General features: G+C 37.4%; 1 protein-coding gene across 1 annotated transcript in view; it reads right to left on the reverse strand.

Moving 5' to 3' along the window:
* The window catches only part of PRUNE2 (prune homolog 2 with BCH domain), a 125,453-nt gene that overhangs the window by 8,249 nt on the left and 102,191 nt on the right, over positions 1-15,013 (reverse strand). Inside the window, exons 12-15 of the mRNA XM_062599802.1 lie at positions 11,546-11,722; positions 5,775-5,877; positions 2,242-2,373; positions 2,008-2,094 (exon numbers count right to left, since the gene is read on the reverse strand). Of these exons, the coding sequence (XP_062455786.1) occupies positions 2,008-2,094; positions 2,242-2,373; positions 5,775-5,877; positions 11,546-11,722 (499 nt within the window). The remainder of the gene's footprint in view (positions 1-2,007; positions 2,095-2,241; positions 2,374-5,774; positions 5,878-11,545; positions 11,723-15,013) is intronic.

A 15,013-nucleotide genomic window follows, 5' to 3' on the forward strand; every position in this document is an offset into this window, starting at 1 on the left:
AAACAGCTCTTATCCAAAAGTTACTGACCCTTGCCTTAACACTTTTATCATCTTAATCAAATAAAGTAACACAACTAAAACAGGAATCCATCAAGGTATTGTATGAATGAGTTCTTTGAGCTCATCCGTTTTACTTTGTATTCGTAACAGATGAGCATCATTAGGAGCACACAGTTGCCACATGCTAATCTCAGGTTTTAAGATGCATGAATCACTCATAATTGTCTGATAACAGTCACAGTAACTTATAGATAATTCTCAGCATTTTATTAGAAATGTTAATAATAGTCTAGATCATCTGAACTGTCAGCTGAAGCAACATGACAAGCAGCAGCCTGATCTGGAAACATCTAAAGACTGAAAAAAAAATTGTTTAAAGGTTGTTTTTCCACTTGGGGTTTCTCCTGGGTCCAGTAATTCCACCACAGTAACCGATTTCTACCTCATTGTATATTGGTATCCCAAATATATGCCTAAAATAAGAAATCCTTGTTTCTTTCTGACTTTAGGTGAGGCACGCTGCCACTTCTGTTGAACTTTCTATTTCTTAAGTATTTCCAGCAAGTGCTGAAAATCTTGCAGACACTCGTTTTATTAAAAATCTAATTTCCTTCCTAATATACCTAAAAAGATCTCTACAGGGAATAACTGATTCATAAATTATATCTAGGATGTGAATCCAGCTTTTTTTTCTATCTTTGCAATTAATCTCTCTCTCTCCTTTTTTTTTTTTTTTTTTTTTTTCCCTCCCTGGGCCTTTTATTCAGTTTTCTCATATGGTTCTTCCGACCTCAGTGAGGGTTCAAATACCTCTCACCCTCAACTCTTCTTCAGCCTAAGTCACATTGGCCACGTGCACTGCCCACCTTTTTACAGCTCCTATTTGGACTCCTCTTTCTTTTCCTTCTGATAGAGACTCAATCTGCTTCTTGGTTGAAATGGAATTTTTAATTGGTCCTATTGTCTCAAGTTTTGTACTGTTAACTCTCTTTACCAAACTCCATTTATAATCAACATTTTCCTCCAGTTTGGCAATGCAATGCCTGTGGTCACTGCTACTCGGCAGCGTGGGCAGAATCTCTTGATCTAGAATAAGTGACTCATAAATTCATACAGGTGATGCATCTTTGATTTTACTTTAATTTTACTGTCCACCTTTTCCCTGGGAGGAAATGCGGTGACAACAGAATTATCTCAGACATCAAAGGCAACTGAATCAACCTCCCATCACTACTATTAATAATTATAACTACTGCATCCCTGTTACAGTATTTTGCTTAGTTCTTGCTTTCTGCTTTGTTACATTATTTTGCTTAGTTCTCACTTTCTGCTTGGTATTAAAGTCACCATATCTTAAAGAATAATCTTTGTTATGATACTCTGCCTCTCACACTTTGGCAGCAATGAGAGAACTCCTTCATTTCCCCATGCCCAAACTCCCCTGCCAGGACAGAGCACCTGTGACTGACACCTTCGGTGCTCTCATCTGAACAGATTTCTCTGTAGTGACATGATACACGCTATTCTCTGTGTGGCTCATGTAGATGAGATGTGTCTTCCCTTCCCTGAAGCAACTTTTCTTCGCATCTGTCAGTCTACTCTCTCTGATCATTGGATTTCCATTGCATATGTCTATCTTCTTCAACAAACTGCAAGTTCTTCAGTGTCTGAAACATTTCTTTGCTTTTTTACCAATCAAAGAATTATTTTGGTGGCAGAAAAACTTTTTGGAACCTGGTCTCCTAAGCCTTCCAACAGTTCAGGGTGTTGAAAGTCTTATTGGCTGAGCAGCATTTTTATTTTTATTTTTAGACAGAATTGTAGCTTTTTAATAAGGTGATTTGTCCAGACTCCTTACCCACATGCATTTTAAGCTGGAATCAGAATAAACAAAGACAACTGTAAAATGAGTATCTTTCAGTGGGACATTAACAGCCATGTTTGATCAGTTAGGAGCTTCAAAGCATATCTTTAGAGACAAAGAAAATAACAATATTCACTGCATACCTTATAAAAGGTCGTGTCACAGCCAGAATTGTCCTGATAAACCATGATGGATGGACAATTATAAATGATTTCAAGTTCTTCCTTAATCTAAGTCAAAAAGAAATACATTTCATTTAAAAAAATATAAAACATATGGAAAGATCATATATAGTTAATGCTGTCATACAGGGCGGTAATAGAAATTAATAGAATTTAAAATAATGGCTGTGGATCAGATAGGAAAACGCTGCTCACCGCCGATCAATCATTTGGTAACATTTTTTCATCCAACCAAGTCCTGGCATCCTCCTTCTTGGCGTTGCTCCATTCAAGTAGACAATCATATAGTCTTCAGCTACCATCAGTTCTAAGGTACTTATTACATATCTGAAAAGTGAACAGAAGCAAGTGAGCACTTTTTTTTTACATTATCCATTTAAGTCTAATCAAAATCAGTCCACTAGGCATACACAGGCAATGCAGACCAAGGAATTTACAACAAAGCAGTATTTTCTTTTCGTTTAAACTGAAAGCAGACATTTTACAACTGTTCCCCATGCTTCCCACAGAATTATTACTAGCAAACCACAATCTTATCTTCAGAGATTGTTGTTTCCTTCCATAGACACAGTTTCATAATAAGTCCTTTCAGTCTCATAGATGGCTTTTTCCCCTTACAAGCACATTAAATCAAGAAATTTTACAAGGGAGAGCACGACAGAACAATGTGAAGTTCTCCAAACTGCTGAGATACAGTCATAGAGAAAATTCTCTTCAGTATTAATCATTAGGTTTGTTCAAAGCAAAAATAGTAAGGGTCAGGAGAAGAAACTCTTCTGTAACTCTTGTGATCCTCAGATCACTGTTACTTGGTCTGTGACTGCCAACTAAAAAGCTTTTAAATCTCAAAGCTAATAGAAGCTGTCCATCAACCTGCCTTCTGAGGGGATGCCAACTCCATGGCATCACTTCATTTTGTGAGCACAACACTTCAAACACTCATCAAACTCCTCAGCTCTACAGTGAGTATTCAGACAGATCAGCATTTCCGGGGCAAAATCTGTGTTACCCAGGAGAGCAGGGTGTTCAGTCAAACGAAAGGGTAGCTTTAAATTTCTGTCTGGGACTATATAAGTAGATGCTCTGCCCAGTTTCACTAGTCCCCACCTAATCGAGGAGGAATTTATCCTAACAACATACAAATTGCTTTCTCTTGTCCAGCCCCAAGGAATGTCTGTGTAAAAACTGCAGTGAAACATCAGTGGGTCTCACTTCAGAAAACTGAATGCTTGAGAAATCTCATTACAAAAGGCAGCTCTATCCCAGCAAAAAATAGCCCCTTGCACAGGTATATGTGAATAACTCAGGATCTAATCTGATCCTTAAATTCCTCAAAATTCAGTTTCTTCAAAACAAGAGTAGGAAATCAAATCCTCAACACATGGAATGTTATTTTAAACAGTTAGAAAGTAGGTAGCAACTAACTGAGCAGTTCCATCTGGTAAATTCCACTACTCAATGCTTTTCACTGCTCTCTTTCTCGCCTTCCACTTGCACGTTGCCTATTTTTGCCCCACATTTGTAAAGGCTCCTGTCCATCAGTGAGATATGGAAGTGTGAGACTGTACTGCCAAGACATTGGCTGCTCCACAGGAAAAGAAGCCAGCAGCAGTGGGTGGCAGGTGCTGCTTTTTGCAGGGTGCAATCTGGAGTCACTGTGCAGTCTAGATCTTGCTGCAAGTGCAGAGAGATGTCAAGCTCTCTTGAAAATCACCTATTTCATGCTGGCAAGTTTTTATTTGAGAAATAATTTTATTATTTGAAAATATTATAAGAATTTTTCTCATTGATTAGAACAACTCACTCTGAAAGCAAAAGCACTTGTTTTGCATTTCAAAGTGTGGTACTTCTGAGTTGCAATTAAGAAACTTTTAATTTCCAGATTGTATCAGGTAGCCATAAGTGAAACAGCAGAATTTTCCATGTGGATCTGCAGCATCCAAAAGAAGTGCTTTAGAAGATGCTGTCTCAGAGGCTGAGTTTTGGCTCACTTACAGACAATTTTACAGGATTAGTCAAGGTAACAGATAGGAACAAGGTACCTAGAAATGTGAAGGGAATCCAGAGGGCAATGAAACTGCAGAACAGACAAACAACTGAGGACAGTTATTAATTATAAGCTAGAGGAGGCTTGTACACTGCAGTTGCAGGATTATCTAAGAGAAACATGCCATATAAAAAATGGGGAGAGATTTAATGATTTGCAGGTCTCCATACCTCTACATGACTTAATAGTAAAGAGGTCATATATATTAAAATATAAATATCAGTTACTAGCTAAGTTGTAAATTCTCAAGCTCCCTTTATTTATTTAGGCTAACATGTAAACAAAAGGGACAATCTGACATTTTCTTTTCTGGTTCTTACTGTGCTAGAGAGAATTATGAACTATGAGTCTTAAAATAAGTTGAAGGTACACAGCCAAAGTGAACTCTTACACTACCCCAACAGTGACAGTAGGATGTAAAATATACTTTGATGATAAATTTCCTTAAAGAAATTGGAAAAGTCTCTTAAGGCTGGAAAAGGCTTCCTTTGCAAAGTCGATATACCTGCAAATCTATCACTGAAAAGAAGTCTTCAGCGAAGTCAAAGAACCACTGCTTAATGTCAGTCATGGTTATTGGCAGATTTGTTTCCTAGTTATCAGGTTAAGACTATCATAGGAATTCTTCCCTTTTAAATCACCGGGCATTGTGTAAATCTAGTACTGTAGATGACATAGGGGATTAGAGACTTCTTCACCAGGAAAATGCTAGCAGTTGGTCTGACCCAGAACAGAAACTCTTGCTCTTGTTTTTCATGTGAAGATACAACATTGAGGGCTTGGCTACCTCCACACACACCTTTTGGGCTGCAGTTATGTGGGGTCTGGGCCTGCACTCTTGCAGCGAGGTCTGGCACTTTGTAAGCAGTAAATGGTGAAGACCAGGCATCCAGTAGCTTTGAGACTGACTTACTGGGTTTTGGCATACACAGTCCTGGAATGGTTGATTTTTCAACTGTTGTAAGTGGAACTAGTTGCAGGCTGTTCAGGGGAGTTGCTGCCTTCAGAATTTTTGGCTGCCAAGCTAGATTGCTATTAGGAGTAATTTTGCTTGTTAAAAGCTGTGATAAATTTGGGTTCGCTTGGCAAAATGTGTGTCCAGCCCAACAGGTCTCTGACATTTTTAATAACTGATTTGGGAGCAGCTGAAGTAAAGAAAGGTACTTTGAGCTGTTTGTATCAGCAATTGTCATTTATCCTGTACTTTTAAAACAGGGGTCAGCAAATGCCCCTGTAACTCCTAGAACAATGACTGTACCTATTTAAAATATAATACACAGTGATACATCACAGTAATATATAATATACAATGACAGTGAAAAACAATCTGGTAATCCAGGTCCCTGCTGACTGTTCTCAGCAAGTACTGGAAATCACTGGTGAAACAGTGCCATCATTGTAGATCCAAGAAGCTGCAGACACTATATTCCTTGTCATTTAGAGAATTATTATAATCAGATTTGGGCCTGACAAATACACCTTAATTTTGGGGAGCAAGTAGGTAAAGAATACCTAAATAACACCCTACCGAGCAGTTTTCCTAGAATTGCTATTTCACTTGTCATTCAGATCGCTCTCCTTCTAATGACCCAAATTATCTCTTCATTAAAGACAGATTCTCTCTTACTACAAAATTACGAGTGCTAACTCAAAGACTGTCACATTGCTACATATCACTCACAGAAAAAGATTTTCCATGACATAGTTGTAATCAGTTCGACTGCTGTCTGGCAAGAAGCATGCAGCAAACACAATGATAGCATTCAGACCATCACCATAGTATCCTGTGAAACAAACAAAAAGGTATTTTTATCTTTGTCAAAGGCTCTAAACAAGATAAGTTTAAAAAGAAATCTCAGAGTCCCAGAATAGAGTGTATATGTCAATACTGAAGAAGACAGAAAATGAATGAACTATCAAGTGATAAGGAAGTAGGACAGTCTGTTATGCTGAATTCCTGGAAAACATGCTTAGCACTACTATGAATAAACTTTCTATAGAGGCCAGTGAGAAAACTCATTCTGCTTTAATAACACAATCTTACAGGAAGCTCTGGTTCAGTGCATCTCTATTGCAATCATGTGCTGAAAGTTCCCTCTAGCCTGAAGAATAAATGGCTGAAAAAAATATCCTATGCTTGTTCTCCAGCAACTTTAGAACAAGGATTTCCAAAGTCTCACCATCCAATTCTAGTTTGTCTGTGCAGCTCTGAAGGTCTCATGATATCACAACTATAACTGCACCCCACTATGCTTTAAAAGTTCCTGGGAATCAATTAAATCCTTTGCTGCTAGATTGTGTAAAATACTTGTTAGCTTGGACACTCACTTGCCCAGTGCTGGCCTTCTCTGGGCTCCATAGCCCCAAAGCTGCTAGGTCCAAGAACAGCTGCTTGGTACACATTAACAGAAAGGGAAAATAAGCAAAGTTTATGATGTATTAATACCGATCAGCTTTTTCCATAACCTTTTGCAATCCCTATGGGCTAGTAATGGTACTAATAATAAATATAAAATATTCCTGCATTACAATTGAAGGCCTGAGATTCATTCAGATATGTGTAATCAAGATAAGTGTAATCATGAGGGAATTTATACAGATACTGTAAAAATGGTTGTATTGAAAAAGCACTAGTGATGCACAGTGATAGAGCCTGATATACTTTGAGGAAAATGTGAAAGACAGAAGGCTAGGAGAAACTAACCTTGATAGAGTTTCTCCTTTCTCAGCACCTAAACTGAGCCTTAGCTAGCTGGAAATAAGAAGATGTTTATGTTAAGCAAGTCTCTCTTCATACATTAACCCACATCATCTTTATGGGTTTCAGGAAATCTTTTTTTTATAGTCTCCAAAATTCCTGGCAAGAAGCCTCAAGACACCTGTTGATGCAGTATTTCATGCTAAGGAGAGACACTGTTGTACTCAACAACATAATCGAGGGCTGTTCCTACAAGTACATAAAATATCATTGCTTTTCTTTTTACAAAGGGCAGCCATAAACAAGGATAAGCCTTGGAGAGAAAAATTCGTATGTCCAAAGTAAGCCTCCTGGCTTGAGCCATATTGCTTCAGATAAAGGCTTCGTAAAGCAGCCTATTGAAAGATGATACTAAGCTTTCTTCTTTCTGAATTTGATTTGGTAGATTTGACTAAATATTATACATTAGATAAGCTGATGGTACATATTTATTTTGCCAACATCAAATTAACTTTATCCTAGACTTTATCCACTGCAGAATAATTTGGACATTGCAGGAAGCTATATATCCCTAGCCTTAACTTCATCCCTCCTACGATGCTGGCATCTCCTGTCTTTCCAGTATTCTGCAATGGCTCTCAGAGGCCATAAACCGGGTAATCTACAGATAGGCTTGCAGAGCTAGAGTGAAGCCACTGTACAGCAGCTGCCCAGCATATGTGCTCTGTCTTTGTAAAGCCATGCTGCAGCCTTGCAACTCATCCTGTGGGAGGGCAGGGACTGGCAGAAGAGCACAGGACTTGTTTGTTCAAGTCAAACAACAACGTGAACATAATCAGGTTAAGCAACGTAACTCGGCATGGTATTGGAGAGTTCCAATGCACGTTAGGCACAGCTAACATGGACAGCCTACGTAGAGATATAGGTTGATTGACTCTGGTGTCCCAGAGATCTCATAGTTACATTCCAAGAGTGGCATTGCATTCTCTAGCAGGAATGTACACAGGGACAGGGAAGAAACTTCAGTCCTATTTTCAGCACCTTCACTCTCTAAGACTGTGACATAAAAGAATATACCAATCTTCCCAAAAGAAATGAAGAGAAAAACAACCCCACCTCTCACACTCATCATCTTATTTCACTCTCTGGTATGTCACTCACTGTCTTATCAGTTAGACCATTTCCAGAGAGATAGTCGTCAGTTCACCTAGCCCATCCTATCTAATTGCTGAGCTGAATCATTAGGGATTAAGGTAGTATGTTTTTCCTCTTCTTTTCAGATAGGGACGGGACTTCCTTCCTTATATAAATTTTTAAATATAAACCCTTAAGAGATTTTCAGATCAATTAACACCATGCTATCATATAGCAGTCCTTCCAACTGGCTCAGGAGTTTGGCAGTGGGAACACACTGTGGCAAGTGTGTCCACAAAACTACACAGTCCAGTTTGCAGTTGTAGAGCAAAATGATAACGTGTAGCTGCCACCTCTCTAACTGTACACACAAGAAAAAATCCATAGATCAACTTAAACCACCTTTTCATACACTTGCTTGTAGACAAGGAATGTTCACCCAAGGAAGAGGTGCTGTTTGAAGCATCACTAGAAGCCAGTAACAACCATTTGACTAATTCTCAGCCAGTCTACACAGAGAGACAGATCACTGAGAAATTTCTCCATTGACATATGTGGAAGTAAATCTCATGCCTGGACTGTCAAGCTGTATCTACTCTCCTTTCTATTTTGTAGTTATCACCTAGATCGTGAACTAAATATTACTTATTATATAGCAGGAAAGAAATGTTGATAGATCATCAAGGGATGACAGATCTGCCTGAGTAATTATTTTAGGCAAGAATCCTTGCTTAATCTTGGAAAGATTCCTGGTCCTCTAAAATGCTCCAGAAATAATACTTTGGTTAGCCAATGGGAGTATCATATAGAACAGGCCTAGCAGTCATTCTGTAACAACGCTCAAGCTCTCCAAAGTTTTCTGATGGCCTATACATTAAAATGATTAAATATCCATAACTGCAATGAAGAGCTCCGCCACTTGATTAACACAGAATTTAATCCAGTTCTCTTTCCCTTTTCATATGGCTAGATTTCAGGAAAAATTTCCAGTGTAACCAGCAGAGGCCTGGAACTTATTGTTACGCTTCACACTGTTTCCTTTACAACAGCTAAGTTACTGATCACAGCCATTTGAAGGCAAAGGTAATCTAATGCTCCTTATCTCAAATTTGAGCTATCCTTTGTAACATTTTGCCCAGGAATTTACAAAACTTTCCTATCTAACAAAATAAGGTGTCAGACAAATACAAAACAGGCATATAATACACTGAAAAGACCAGCAAGTTAATATTAATGTTCTCATCAGTGGTGTTAAATATATCTCTCTATATCTTAGCATGCAACAGTTTGGGAAGAAGGAAGTGTGCAGAATGAAATTACTACAGATTCCTTACTCCAAATGAAAAGGATACCATTTCCAAAAGGAGAGCTGAGTTAGATACTGCCCCTTCTAGGAAGAGCAACCGTCATAAACTGCAGGCACAACTAATACATGTTTTGCTAATTTGACAGGTTCAACAACCTAATTTAATTACTTCATTCAAGAAGAGGATAAATCATAGAGTTGAATGTAAACATTAAATCAATATAATTAACACTTGTTATGATGTTCCCCATTACATATACATTTTCACTGAAATTAAGCCCTTCTTTCCATCACAACTGCTCAATTGACACGGACAGCAAAGATAGTGTAAAAAGGAACTGGTCAAAGAAGTCTGAATGATGAGCACCGAATTTAGAGCATCCTTATCAGTCATGAAGATACAAATTTGAATCCTGATTATTTCACACTAAGGACCAAACTGAGTGACCTACTCCTACGTGGGTTCTTATCTTGTTACTATTACCATCAGAGAGGCCTGAAGTTGGCACTGGAACTGGTCCTTTTCAATGGCAAAGCAATGCTTGATTAAGGGCTACCTACTTCCACTAAAACTTCCTGCTATTCATTTTTCACAAAAGCTGGACACTGAACATTCGTAGGCTTGTGTTCAGGTGCTTTCAGCAAATAAAAAACTTGACAATTACATCCGCAGGTGATATAATTAAGCATAATTTAGTTATCTCATTTGTAATGAAACTGTTTTTTAACAGTTAAAGATCCAGTGCTCAAAATAAAGTGGAAATTATTGTTTAAATTATGTTATGGATCAGCAACACTATGACAAAAGACAGTTCATAAAAACTCGCAAGTCTTACCTCAGATGCTAAATTACCCACCTCAGTTTTTGCCAGATTAGAGCAACTCCTTCCCACTTAATAGCCACAGTGGGCAAATAGAGCCTTCCAGAATCCAAAGAGACTATTAGAGATACCAAGGGAAAAGCACTTAAATGTTTTTCTTTTATACTCTTCCCTCAATATCTTTGGTGATATTTACCCATTTGAATTAATTTATATGTAAGTATCTTAGTGAACTGAAATACACACTCATTGAGGAAGTTAAAGAGCTCAGAGAGCCAAAAGGTGAGCTAAGGACACAGTATGAAAAGTATATGAGGCCATTTTCCTACTTTAAAATAAATGTTATCATTAACAAATTACATGAAAGAACATAAAATAGCTGCTGGTGAAATTCTACCTGCTGATAACTATAAATGACAGAAAATAACTTAGGCAGCTTAATTGCAGGAGCATAGAATAGAAGCCTCAAGGAAAACCACATTTTTTCTTTAACCACTCCTGTTTGGATCTGTGCACCCATGCATAGCACACAACAAATCACAGAGCACCATTATTTCTTCTGTAGGAAGTTTTTGCCATAATCTAGACCTGAATGGAGTTTTCAATAACTTTTTCTATAGACCGAAAGGGTTTTTCTTGCTTTCTTGCTCAAAGAAAGTTTTAGCCTACAATTACCAGATTATTACTAACACATGTATCTCAGTTTATTTGTTGCTGCCGAAAATGTGTTGTTTTTAAAGCATTCATTACTCACTGCCACCCCGAATTGGAAACAGAGTTGATTCATTCTGAACTTTCTTCTACAGTTTTACTTTGGATTAAATCAATTTGCTTCACCGGTGTAATTAGAGACTGTACCACTGTAAGTGAGTTCAAATTAAGGCCTTCCTTCTCTTCCAAAAATAATTTAGGACCGCACGGAATTTATAGACCAGGGAATAGTCCATCTGTGAAGGTCACAAAGTCCTTCCATGTCAGCCGCCACTTCTATGGGTACAGAAGCTACTACAGAAAAGCACAGATTATACTTCCACCGCTGGCTGATCTCCTAACAAAACAGGAAAGACTTGTCCAGATGCAAAGGCAGGAGTTGTTTATCTGAAAATACTGTCCTATGAGGCTTCCAGCAGATGACTTTGACCTTTTGAAGGCTTCTTAAGAGTCCTAACCAACAATATCTGCTCAGAATACTTTTTTGAGCAAATCCTATGACCAGAGTGAAAACAGCATAGTTCAGATTAGCTCAGATTAGGGCTATGCCCATAGTTTATTGGTACTCTTCTATAGGAAGCTTGTGATTACTACTATCTTGATATTTTCTTCCTAATAAGCATGAATATGGGCTCTAAGACACTATAGACTTCTACAATGCAAGGGAGTCAGTCAATTCACTGCTTATAGGCATGGCTGAAAAATAAACTCTCTTTCTCCCTGCTGAATAGAGTATAGTTTTTCACTTCAATCTAAAAAACATGCACTCAAGGCTTTCCTACCTCCATGCGAAATGACCTTTCTGTAAGGTTCAATGACTTTCATATCAATCCGTTGCTCTTGTTCTCCAATAACCACTGTTCTCCACAACCTGTTATCCTCTCGCTCCTCCTCAGCGGTGTACTCTGGAATTGATTCAGACTCCTCCTGGGAGGCATCCTTAACGACTGTCTTGTGTTCTGAAAAATAAAATTGCAAAGATTTTATGCATGCAAAGGCTCTCTGTATTTTCTGTTACACGCATTTTAAGTAGATAATTGAAATCAAACAGTTAGAGCACTATTCTGGATCTGCACTGTTACAAAGAAGAATAGAATTTGATCATGAAATGAGAAGTATCTCTTTAAAAAAAAAAAAAAACTTTTCATCATTACGAATATAGCAGCAGCAGCAAACATGACCATGCAAAATACTGCACACGCATTTTTGCATTTCGCAGGTAATCCCACAAGACTCATCATGTTAGTAAAACTGATTGGCCACTGAATTGCAGCTCTTGAAAAGCCTTTGTGTTGCTGGTATGGTAACTAAACTAAAATACAAAATACAGAGTTAAGAGCGAACCTCATGATCCTTACTGTCTAGTGAGAAATGACTGAAGCATTACAGCTTTTCAACTCCTTCCTCCCTCTTCCAATTTCTCTTGTCCAGTCTCTTCACATCTGGCATCAGAAATGTGAAGAACATGCATGTTCATCTGCTCCAGTAATAGGGTATGCTTAAATGTACCTTGGATAACTTAAACACTTATTTTGTTCACTTCTCTCTGGGCCTTCCAAATGTGCTTAAGTATCAGTTCTTTTCCAGATGTACAGTACAGAGAATTCAAGAAATTTGATTCCTCACACCAGCCCACAGGCAGGAACAGGTATAGGTAGCCCAGAACCCCTCTAACTACAATCAATAAACTGCACTGCTCTTAAGAGATTATGAAGTCTCATAGTACAGACTTGCTGCTGGACACTCCAAGCATTGGGGGGAAAAAAAAAAGTACTACCAAACCTACATTTTCATTTCACTTTGATTAGATAGCAGTTACAACATGTTTTACTGCATACCACTTTGTCAAACTTAATGGCTGGTTACACAAAAAGTGAGATAAAGACTGACTATCCACAGACAGAATTCAGAATTACTAGATTTTCTTTTTAAGTTATTGAATACAACATACTGTTCTTTTCGTGAATTTTTTTCCCTGTCTTTTGCACTATTATTCTTGCTGGAGCACTCTTGCCTTGTGGTTAAGTTCGTGTTTTATTTTAAATCTTGATTATAAAGATCCTACACTTTTTTCTATTACATATATTTTAAGCAACCAGTGAAATCAATTGTTCTTTCATAGCATTACTCAGGATCTGCAAGGATATAAATAAGAGCAGAATTTGATCATGTAACAGTCAATAAATGAGGTAACACATATGTATGGTATATATATGTATGCATGGCATACATAGAAAGTAGATCATATATGTTAGTTAAAAATACCAAAGAAGACATTAAGGAGAGTTGTGAAAATATGAAAGAAATGAAATAAAAGATTTTAAATGGCAAAAGAAGTGAAGAACACAATATGCTTGCAGAAGTCCTCAAGTATCCAATACATACTGCTTTATCCTGGGATTCCTCTGCCCTGACTAATGCTGCTTCTTGATCTACTTGCATGAACAGAGGTATCAAATCAATAAAACATACAAGTTTATCATACTAATTAAATTATCTTCACCTGTAAAACCAGGAACAGATGTGTATATTGAGTATGTATAATACATACACACACACACTATATGTATACACTGATTATTAATTTGTAGATTCTGATTTCAATGCCAAAAGTTACCAATACTTCTAATGAATTTCTCATGAATATCAAGCTTGTTAGAACAAAAGCATGCTTTGAACTTTTTTTTTATTATTATTTTTATTAGGTTGAGCACACACTTGCTTTGGTTCAGATATCAAGGTCAAAACCACCTTTGAGCAATAGTCATGCCTGAACAAGGGAAAACATTCAACTATCTCTTAATACAATCTCAGAAAATGCCTGCAAGTCCCACAAAACAGTAGTAAACAGAAAACAGGAATGGAGATGAGAAAATGGGAGAGGTTCTGTGACAGTAGGGCTTATGAGGACCGGTTTTCACTGCCATCTGTCTTGTGGTTGTAGTCTCTGCTCCTAATAAGAGATAATTCTGATGGAAAGACCCTCTCTGCCACGTGAATTCTCTGATGTATAACAAGAGCTGAACTCTCATTAATTTTATTCTTTTCCTAGTGCCAATCTGCAGGAAACTCACAAGAACGTACTTATATTTCACCTCCTACTTCAGTGTCAAATTTGCTAGAAACCAGCCAGTGAGTTAAAACCGCACAATGTCAAGATGTATTAATGGTGGAAATAGGGATGGAAGGAACAGACAGGCTAACATACACATGAGTAAATGACAGGGTTACGTATGCCTTTTTTTCTTTAAGAACTGCAGATCAAGGGAAGTTGAAGGAGATAAAAGGTTGTGAAGAATAGCCTGCAAAAGGTAATTTTTTTCAAGTATACTAATTCAAATTGATTTAACAGTTGCTGTTCAGTAAATTATACACTGTGCAACTGAGGTATGTATTTATATGTTCTCAGGGTACAATATTCATAATATTTAATAATATACTTGGCATTCGCTTTTGAAATAGGATATATTCAATGATGTTGGCAATGACCTTATAAAATATATTTTTTAAAAATGAACCTAAATATCTTAATGAAATTGTGTACCAAAAATAATCTTGTGAGACACCAGTGGGAAAAAACATGCAAGCAATTGAACTCTGCAAACTTTAACAAGTTCTCACAGAATCACTGTTCCTTTAAGGATATATGGTCCTCATAGGACTCTATTACATAGCTCAAAAAGGATTTGACACAGGGGATTATCAGAACAGCTTAGGGGAACTCTCTAGTCAGCTGGTTCCTTTGAGGGTTGAAAGAGTGTGTTTGAGGGAGAGAACAACAGTAAGCAGAATAGCTTTAGTGAAAAGAGTCTGGGCTAGGTAAGTCTTGGACTAAATTGTGTTGGAGGATTGCTGCTCAAGTTTGTTGGTGAAATTGCAAATGATGTTCTAGAATAAGGCCTTGATAAAATTTACAGTGTTGGAACCAGCCAAATGAATTATTTTTGAACCTGACAAAGGGCAGAAACAGTATTAGAGCACCTTCTCCTAAGAAGTGATATGCTGTACTGCTTGGAGTATTGATGCTGCATAGGATACATTAGTATGAAATTCACAATGGAAATAAACATCTGCAGACAAAATAATTAGCACTTTAATTAATTAAATTAGCACTACTTCCAAGTAGGTTTGAAGGGGAGGGCACATTTCATCTATATATACACATAGTTTTCAGTAAATGCAATTTTTTTTGTTATCTAATGTAATAATTATGAAAAGCTCACTTCAGAAGCACAAGCTGGTTGTGAAAG

The sequence above is a fragment of the Rhea pennata genome, chromosome Z (genome assembly GCF_028389875.1).
Source record: "Rhea pennata isolate bPtePen1 chromosome Z, bPtePen1.pri, whole genome shotgun sequence".
Taxonomy (NCBI): Eukaryota; Metazoa; Chordata; class Aves; order Rheiformes; family Rheidae; genus Rhea; species Rhea pennata.